Below are 10,478 nucleotides of genomic sequence, written 5' to 3' on the forward strand. Positions count from 1 at the left end.
GTGAGGATGGAGGTGTAGAGATGATGGATGGATGTTTCCTCTCTGCTCTGCGTACACACTGCCTGCAGTTCAGCCACAAACCTTTTTCATTTCCATCACGACTGCTGGTTTGGGCTGAATCACTGATGGTTGTACCAAGAATCTGAATATTTTGGGTTTTTCCACAGACTCTAACTAGAGCAGCCGTAGAATGAAGTGAGTCTGATGAAACATCACGATTTGAAACTTCCAACAGAATCAAACGCTACAGATGAGTAGTTCAAGGACCGTTGGAAGGTTCACAACCTGCCAATTCTTTCTGTTTCTGCAGTTTCCCGCCTTGATAAAGGGGGTAATTTTGGCAGTTTCTAAACACAGCATGCCTCTTAAACCAGCTGGTTCACAGGGTCGTGGTCATATTCAGCCATCAACCTGACACACAGATGTTCAACAACGCAGCCAGAAATCAAGAAGCACCGTTTCTATGTGTTCCCCATCCTGTAAGTTCTTCAGTTTGTCCTCTCCTACCTGCTCTGCTCACAGTTTGTCCCGTAAATAATGCGATTATCATCAACAAACAGTGACGTGATCATTCACCCAACGACGGGGTTCTGGTTCTGACCTACATGCATCCACTTGTGGATTCCCATTACTATGAATAGCCAGCCTCTCCAGCTTGCCCCCATTCTATCCCCACTTTGATGGATCTGAATGAATTTTTGGTTTCAAATATAGACGCTGAGCCGCTTCCCGCCGGTGGCTGCACAACGTACTCGCAGGTTTCATATTTACTGAGCGAACCTCTCTTTCTGAAGCGTTTATCTTAATGGGAGGGCGTCAGCGCTGCAGTTACAGTAAATGATCAGTGAATGTTTCTGGATGTGTGGATTAGTCACTGTTCTCGCCTCTGATTCATTCCTCTTTGTAAACACGCAGCAGTCGCTCCATTACTAGATAATAACAGGATAGCATCAAATATTAATCATCATGCAAATTACTGTAATAACAGCTACTGACTAATCGGTACTGAGCAGACAGGTTGTATTTATTCAGCTCATCCAGCGTCTCACTGGGATGTTTGCTGTAAACTCATGCAGAGTTCTGTTGGGTTTGTCTGCTCTGACTTCATCATTTGGAGCTCGTCAGTGACAATAAACAACAAATGATGGCGTCAGAAGCAGACAAAGTGAAGCAGCAAAGGTCTGCTGTGAACTCAGTGATGCTGTAAAGTTGCTCTTGGATGAGTAGATCTGTAGCATCACGGCTCCTGGATGCATGTTTGTACAAACAGCTCAGTTTAAAAGAGCAGAAGCAGCTCAGACAGTAAAAAGTTCAACCAGAGAGGAAGTCACAGCTCCTAACTTCTGTATTTACACGTTAGCATTCAAACGCGTCGTGGCGCCAGAACACAGACATGTATGATGCAGGTTACACAGGACTGAACTAGCAGCAGCTCGTCTAAGCCTCCAGATAACTAGTAGCTCGGTTCATTCAGGATTTCCTAAACATTAAAAACTGCCAGCGTGACCTGCGGTTGGATCCTGATCATTAATAATTAGAATTAATTCATGAAGTTGCCGCTCTGTGTGTAAGAGATGCTAATGTGGGTCCTGATGCTGCAGGTGTTTGATAAACTCAGAGGACAGGCTGTGTGGATGCTTTAAGGTTCATATTGGAGCTGCAAAGTGGAAACAAGTGAATCACGTCACACAGCTTAAAGTTCTGTCAATACGTGAACATGTTGAAAGTGGTGCAGAAAATCCGACCCAGTGACATCGTTGCCATGACGTTTATACAGACAGCAAGCATGCAGACATGAAGCTGACGTGTTCAGATGCCATCAGGTTAAAGGAAAAGGCTGCAGGTGTGACGAGGGGCTGAATTAACCTCTGAATAATGAGACTTAATTAAACTCGGAATAATGAGACTTAGTGCTGCAATAGAGCCGAAGTTTACAGGAATGAAACGTTCTCGATGAAAAGCAAAAATCGAGAATTGCAAAAATATCAAAATACTACAGTTTTATTTATAGTTATGTCAAATGTTGAAGACTGTTATAAGATTTTATTGTGAACTTATATTGGTGTTGGCATGATGGAGGCCTTTGAACCAGACTGCAGCTCATTGCTCTGACTGCTAAACTCGTCCTGGCATCCTTCATGTCTGTTCATTAGAGGATTAATTCTAACATTGTGTTTACGAGGCTCGGATGGATTCATCCTGACTCGTCTGTCAGACATGCTTAACGTCCCACATCATTTGTTAAGGTCATGAAACCAGCATCAGACTCCAAAACTTTACATACATCACTCAAATCTCAATTAGAAACCGATTCACTCTGGCTACCTTTCCCACTTTAGATCCAAGTTCAACGTGACCTACGTGTGAAGCGCTAATGATCGACTACAACACAACACATCATTACTTTGTTGTTTAATTTAAGGTTTTTGTTTTTTACTGACGTCCATATTTCTGATCTCTGTATAAACTTTCCAAACAAAACCTTTTTTGTACAACACCAACCTGCTTCATGAGTTTATGTTAATATGTTAAAATGAACTGTTGCGAAACTTTCCTCCTCTGGCTGGTTCACAGAAAACAGCTAATCGATGAGTTCAGGATGTAAGTTGTGCAGCATGCCTGACCTGGAGGTGCTACGATGCCATGCTGTCCTCATGTGTGACAGTCAGGCTGCTGGAGACGGTGGTTTTGCTGGATCACTTGTTTCTAAGTCAATTACACGGTGACTGTTGGACTTTAATTAAATTATACTGCACATGTCTATCTGTCAATTATTTGTTTTCACCAGATCTTCCAGTTCTCCGTACAGACACCAAACTTCATTTACTCACAATTCGTTTAAAGTACTTGGATGCACTCGTTTCTCAACCTTGTGGAGAAACTTTCCACCAACTTGATGTCTATTAAAAGCTTTTATTTTTCTGCTAAAAGCCAAAACCTGATTTCCACAGACAGAAGTTGCTCAGCAGCTCTGAGTTCTGTAATAAAGTCAGTCACTGGACTGACAGTGGAGCTGATTATTAATTAGTTTTAATCATTTTCAAACAGATTTAGGTGAGCACTCATTAGCTCTAATTCACAAAAAGCTAAATCAATAAATATAAATGCTTCTTGTACCTGTTGTTTTCTAACCTGCTGTAGGTCTGAGCTGCAGGTTTTTCACCACAGACGACGTTTTTCTTGTGCAGCTTCCATCAGGTTGAATCCTGTTGTTGTTGTTGTTGTTGTTGTTGTTGTTGTTGTTGCACAGCCGTGTGCAGCACATTTCACTGTGTGAGCATGTGACGAACAAAAACTCTAGAAATCTGAAATATGGCAGCACAAGGATGAATATTGAGCGTGTGCAGTGTTTTTGGGCTGGACACATGCAGAGCAGGTCACTGACTCTAACCTGGTCTGATGCTGCAGCAGGTCAATGAAAACACCATCTAACAGACATCACCGTTATTATTATAATTTATCTTTTTGAATCTAATTTGCACATATTTGTGCTGAAGAATTCACACGTGTGTGTTGATCAGCTCATCATTAACTATAAAAAGCTTCTGTGGATGTCTTCCCTGTTGGTACCGGTACCGTTCCACCTGCTGCAGGTTTGTGCTTCACTCTCTACCGAACTACAGACTGAAACATTCTAAGAATAGAGGTTCTTCCTGCAACTTTTCATCACTGCTGCATTTTATTCTTGTTTAATTTCCGTCAGTTTTATGTTATGGATGCAATACAGCTGCATGTGTGTGCGCGCCAGGTGTGTGCACAGCGCTGGACACACACACACACACACACACACACACACACACACACACACACACACACAGAGCAGCTTCCTACCTGCAGAATGACTGAGTCCAGCTGACAGTCAGGATTTAAACAGTCATCCCCCCCTGACTGACTCTGTTGGACCTCCCTTTAAACATTCCTACACGTGTGTTTCTGAATCCACAGACAGGAGTTGATGAGCTCATGTTGAGCAGAACAACGTGTCTGAGGTGTGGACGCACCTGTAACCTTCTCACCTGCTGCAGCTTCCTGCTTCACACTCTGACTGCACACACAACCATCAGAGGTTGTTCCTGCAACTTTTCATCACTGCTGCACTTTATTCCTCCTTCAATTCAAACTACGACACATGGCCTAAACTGCACGTGGACGCGCAGTGGCGTGCGTCAGGTGTGTGCACGCCGCTGGATTCAGGAACCAGCTGCACACAGGAAGCAGCGAGCCTCCGTCAGCGCGCTGCTGCTGTTTGTTGCTAGAAAAATCTCAAGTGCGCAGCTCAGAAATCCCCCAGTGTCCGTCAATGAGACGGGCGGGCGCGCGCGCACGCACGCGCTTATTCCTTCACGCGGAGCGGATCTGCTTATCTCATCGTTACGGCGCGTCACGGTCTACGTCACCTGTGTCAAAACAACATCAATGGACGACGACACGCGCGCCACACCGACGCGCACCCGCATGAACACATACGCGCGCGTGGCGCAGTTCGCTACTATACACCGTCGGACGCACGCACGCGCGCACGTATCGACGGCAAAAGTTGCACAGCTCCGCGTCTCGGCCTTTAAACGAGCACAGCCGGCAGCCCGCGTGCACGTCCCGCGACCCCGCATGTGCGTGTGCGCGGCAACGCACTTTGCGTTTGGGGAGAGAGCGAGAGAGGGGGAGGGAGGGGGAGAGGAGGTCCAGCAGCAGCAGCAGCGTCAAAGTTTGGCTGGAACGTAACGCGCGACGTCGGCGGATGGATTCGCCATCAGCGCAGAAATAATGAGAAATAAGATCCTCACCTCGGCCACACTTCAGCACGCACGCCCCCGGAGTTATGGACGCCGCGGCCGGCCACGAAGGTCCACCATGACGCCGCCTGGTTCCTCCCGGTCAGTCCGCTCCGCTACTGGGGAGCAGAGAACACGGAACTGGTCGGCTCGGATCTGCCCCAGTCCGCCCAGCAGCCAGGCAGGCAGGCAGGCGGCAGGCAGCAGAGAGCAGCGGTGGGCGGGGAGCCACCAGGCAGCAGGCAGGGCTCGGAAACTGAAAGCGGTTGTGTAACTGAGTGACTATTGGCCCACAACACACACACACACGCACACACGCACACACACACACACACACACACACACACACACACGCAGAGCGGCGGAGCGGTGAGCAGGGACGGAGCGCGCTGACTTTATCAGGACTTCAGTTCGCTGTTTCAGTCCTTCCACAACATTTTAACAGGAAACAGAACCAGATTAAAGTCGCTCCGTGTGTTCTCCAGACAGCACAGAGGTCCAGACTCCCGGTTCCGCTGCATCGCTTTGGAATAAAACGGAACAGAAGCTCCAGAAGCTCCAGAGCAGGTGTGAGCATGAAGGTGTTCCTCACAGCCTGGACACTGATGAACTTATCGGACCTGAGGCCCAGAACACTTGGGGAACCTTCGGGGAACGTTCCACTAATGTTCGCTGCATTTCTTTGGCAAATGTTCCCTAATCATTATTTTGGAAACTTTTGACGAAAGGTTTAGGGAATGTTCTCAGAGGGGTACCGAAAGGTTCTTTGACAGTTTCACAAAATAACCCTAAAGGAACCGTTAGACAAGGTTTCATTCAGGTAATGTTCCCTAAAGGTTACCGTCTGCTGGGTGAACGTCTTCAGACATGCAGCCATCGCTCTGTGTGGGTTTTCCTAAAATAAACTTCATGGAACGTTCTGTGGACGTTCTCTGAAGATCAGAAAATACCCATAAGGGATCCTTTAGGAAACGTTCCCTGAAGGTTCCCTGAGGGTTACCGTTTGCTGGGTGAACAGTTTCACAAGTGCAGCAACAGCAAAAGTATTTTGTGGGGTTTAATAAAATAACCATTGGGGAAACGTCAGGGAACATTCCCTGAAGGTTCCTTAAGATTTCCCAAAATAACCTTGAGGGAACCATCACAGAACGTTTCCAGAAGTTCCTGCTGGCTGACCGTTTTCAGAGATGCAGCCTCACAAAACACCTCTCAGGGTAAATGAACCTTTACAGAACCATCAGGGAACATTCCCTAAAAGGCCTCTGAAGGTTTTACAAAGTAACCCTCAGGGAACTCTTAGGGAATGTTCCCAGTAGGTTCCCTGGGGGTTATTTTAGACAAGTTACTGTTTCCTGGGTTTTTTAAATAAATGCAGCCATTGCAAAAAGGTCACATGGGGTTTTAACCTTTGGATTAACCGTTGAAGACATGTTCCCTGGAGGTTACCTAAGGGATTCACAAAATAAACATTGAGGGAATCTTTGGGGAACATTACTTGAAGGTTTCCAGAAGGTTGCTGTGTTAACATTTTTAAATAAATGCAGCCTTTGCAAAAATGCCTTGGGGGATTTTTTTCCTAAATAACCTTCAGCGAACCATCACAGAATGTTCCCTGAAGGTTCCCTTTTGGTTACTGTTGGCTGTCTCATGGTGTTTTTCCACCATAGGATGTCCTAGCAGGAGGAGCTTCTGTCCACGGTGAGGTGCTCCATAGTTCTCTGTCGTTCACCAGCAGCCGACTCAACATGATCCTGTTTACGTTGAGTTCTTCACCAATAACAGAAGCGACATTTAGCAAATCGTCCCACTCAGGACGCACCAGGGCAGCATCTCAGAGGTGCAGCGACGACCCCGATGGCGACAAGCGCTTCAGGTAAAAACAAATTTGCTGTTTCCAGTGAGCGACTGCTGGATAAGTGATCAGTGAACATGGCGGTCCACAGGCCAACTGATCCGTCTTTGAAGCTCAGCTGGAGGCAAATGCAAAACAGCCTCCTTAAAGTGCACCGACGGACAAAGCAATCCAGCACATCACTGAAAGAGTCAATCCTGACTGTTTGTTTGAAGCTAAGAGGGTCACATTTAACATGATGCTAACTCTGACTGGAGCCGCTGAGGCTCTGGTTTTCTTCTCATAGTGAATCTGAATTCTCAGGTACCTGTTTACCTGAGCCGTTGATCTTGTGGTGCATCGTTGTAATACTTGACCATCAAAACATAAGTCGCTTTTTTTTTTTTTTCATTATCATGTTTGGTTCAGCGCTGCAGGTGGATCAGTGGTTAGCACCGTGGCCTCACAGCTAGAAGGTCGCCGGTTCCTGTCCCAGTGAGGACACCCGGGATCTTTCTGCGTGGAGTCTCCATGTTCTCCCCGTGCAGCGTGGGTTCTCTCCGGGTTCTCCGGCTTCCTCCCACAGTCCACAAACATGCTGAGGTTAATTGGTGATTGTAAATTGTTCGTAGGTGTGAATGTGAGTGTGCTTGGTTGTCTGTCTCTAAGTGTAGCCCTGTGATAGACTGGTTACCTGTCCAGGTGAACCTGCCTTCACCCTGAGTCAGCTGGGATAGGCTCCGCCCCCCATGACCCTGGTGAGGATTAAGCGGTGTGTAGATGGATGTTCGGTTCAGGAGATTTAATGCAACATATGTAAAATGATCAGCCCCAAAACTGTCCGCTGGACTGAGCTTCATGCTTTTGTGAGAAGATGATCAGATCATGAAAAATTTGGCTCAAATCACCAGAACTACAACTGACTAGTTCACGTTTCTCATCTACAGCTCACTAATCAACCATAAACCCGATTCAGTCGTCCCACAAGATTCTGAGTCAAATTTCAGACAAAGTTGTTGATGCTTCCAGAAAACCTCCGTCTCATGTGGACGTTGTGTTTTAATCAGTTCCTGCCGACATCAAACGCACACTGCTCGTGACACAAGGCCTTCACGTCAGCTCCCGTCTCCTCCTGTTGAGCTATTTTTTGACGTCCAGACGTTCAGTATATTCGTTTGCTCATGTGCCACATTCCCGATGAAGACGTAATGGACAGCGCGGCGGTCTTTTTTGGGCGCGTTGGTTCAGCCTGTCGGCATCTTTGTCTTTATTGCGTAAAGTGAGGCGACAACAAGCCACAAAACAATCCAGCCTGACACACAGCGCTTTGTGTGCATGAAGGAAAGTTACCTTCAGTGACGGTTTTCTTTTGTTCGTGCAGGTGAGACTGACATGAGAACTCATCTACGGCAAAGTCAGATTTATATATAAGATGTATGGTTATACAAGTAGTGATATTGCCCAGAAACAAGTTACATAAGCAGATATAAATAAACACAGCGCCTATTAGAAAAGCAATAAGCTCAAAGTGTGAGACATGACTGATAAATAAAAGCAAGTCAGCTGGAATTAGACTGAAATAAGAAGTGTTGCAGGTGGAATTCAAACCGGATGTCGCACAAACTATTTAAACCTCAACATGGCAGCTGACATGTTCCAGCTGTTTGACACGTGGCCGTCAGTTGGAATCAAACCTGCTGAAGTTGCGCTTTTTAGCTTGTTGGTCAAGCTTGAAAGACAACTAAAATTGAACACCTAAGTGGAACATGAGTCTTCTCACTGTGTCCATCCAGGCTGCACGTTCTGCAGGTGTTGGTTCAGTTCTCACATCTTCAGCAGTTTGTTTCTCGAGTTCTTTAAAGTCGGTTCCATCCTCAAATACAACCTGAGCAGAACGTTTACTTTGCATCGTTTAAATGTGTCCTGGTTGATCAGAGCTGCCTGGAGGTTGAACTGAGGGATTAAAACACTGTGAAGCAGTTCAGGTTGGTGGATGGAGCTCCAGCTCGACCAGGCTTCCCTGCTGCTTGATTCCAAGATAAAAACAGTTTTAGATCCTACACATTGTTAATGAGACGGTTTCTTATGTGACATCCAGCATCAGGAGGGCAGCTACATGCTACGAACCTGAACCAGGCTTTCAACGTGTTTCAGTGTCCAGCAAAGCATTATATCTTCCTAAACCAGCCGCAGCGTTTTAATGCCCAAACAGAAGCAAAAAACAAAAACAGACGACAGAAAACAAACTACATTCAGAGACTCTCTCGTCCGTTTATGCCTCCTGACTTCTTCCAGACTGGTCGCTTTTCTACCACATCAGAGGTCACAAATGAACTTTATTCCCAGACTAAATTGTGTTCCCTTCAAAACCTATTGGAGGATACAGTTTACTTTAGTGGAACGTCATTTGAGGACACAGAAGGGAATCTGGTGGCTCTATATGTTCCTTTGGAGGCGTTTTGTTGACATGATTCAGGTCCGTAGAGCAAAAGAGTCACTGCAGATCAGCCAAAGTGGTTCTGAGCCATCAGCTTCGTCATGTATCGGAACATTTCTGTCCTGATGGGAGTCTCCTCCGGGACGCCTCCGTCCACCGGGGACGCCTCCGTCCACCGGGGACGCCTCCGTCTACCGGGGACGCCTCCGTCTACCGGGGACGCCTCTGTCCACCGGGGACGACGGGTCGCCGAGCAGCTCATGAAAATGACATGAATCATACGTTGTGGGCTTCACAGTCACTAGAACCAAACGGCAGACGTCGGACCGTTGAGGTAGACGGCGCCGTCCGTCACCACCGCTACATGTCTCTCAGAGGAAGGATGTTCCTGAGACTAAAAACCAGTAGCAGGGTGCATTAAAGACGTGCTGGTGACACTGTGTGCTGGTTTTTCCTTTAATTTGTCCCCCGTCAGTGTTCAGCCAGTGAAACATCTGAACGTTCAGGGGATGAATCTGCAAACATTCACACTCACGGCACTCAGATGATCAGTCTTGCCAGCATGTGGTTCATATTTGCATTTTTCTGAATGGAGCTTTTCATCAGTTCGTGGTCAGATGGCAGCTTTAGCTCCGATCCTTTATGATCAGATACCTGCAGAATGACGGCTCTGAAAGCGTGAAGCGTCTTCAGCGAGCCTCTGTTTGCTTCCAGCAGCCTTGCTGGTCGAGCACTGACTCACATGAAGGGGCCACCGGAGGGGAAACAGAGTCTTGGTGACATCACCCTGTGGGATATGACCTCTTGTTTTGGGGAAGAGGAATGCATCTCCATGGCAACAAAGTTCCCAGTCCCACTGTGTCCTCGAGTTCGTAAAAATCCCAAAAATGAAAAAAGAGAAAGTGGCCCTTCAACATTTCCGGTAAAAAAAGAAAAAAAAAAAAAAGTGTCATTTCTGTGAGCGAGGCAGCTGCTGAGCGGGTCCACGGCGTCCAGAGGTGCGGGAGGATCTTATTAAAGCCGGCCCAGACTTCATGCATTATTTCCTGCCAGGACAGGCCTGACAAAATGGAAATAACACCTGAGCAGCGAAGGCTTGCTGCCCTCCAGTTACTATAATGAGGCAACAGCAAAGTCTGCACCGTCACGAAGAAGATCCTGAGTCCGTCAGAACCCGGATGGATCGTAAAGGAGGGCTGCAGCTATCGGGTTCTGCCAAATACCAAAGATAAACAGCAGAATGTAATCTACAGGCCACATGTATGTGTTCAGCTCGTGGTCGTTCATTATGTGGGATATACGTTGGGAAGTGCAAAAAGCAAAAGTGATAAAAATACGTTCAATAGATTTAAAGGCCATGGGATAAGGTTCAACAACTGATGTTAAAATGTCTGACGCTCTCATTAAACCAATTAGTGCCAAGCGCATGAATATTTGT

At 46.7% G+C, this 10,478-nt stretch overlaps 1 protein-coding gene across 1 annotated transcript in view; it reads right to left on the bottom strand.

The window, feature by feature from the left end:
• Positions 1–6,964, bottom strand: part of pcgf5b (polycomb group ring finger 5b) — a 24,971-nt gene extending 18,007 nt beyond the window's left edge. The window contains exon 1 of the mRNA XM_008287520.1: positions 6,940–6,964. Coding sequence (XP_008285742.1) covers positions 6,940–6,964 — 25 coding nt within the window. The remainder of the gene's footprint in view (positions 1–6,939) is intronic.
• Between the last annotated feature and the right edge of the window lie 3,514 nt (positions 6,965–10,478).

This window comes from Stegastes partitus, unplaced genomic scaffold (assembly GCF_000690725.1).
Source record: "Stegastes partitus isolate 25-593 unplaced genomic scaffold, Stegastes_partitus-1.0.2 Scaffold504, whole genome shotgun sequence".
NCBI lineage: Eukaryota > Metazoa > Chordata > Actinopteri > Pomacentridae > Stegastes > Stegastes partitus.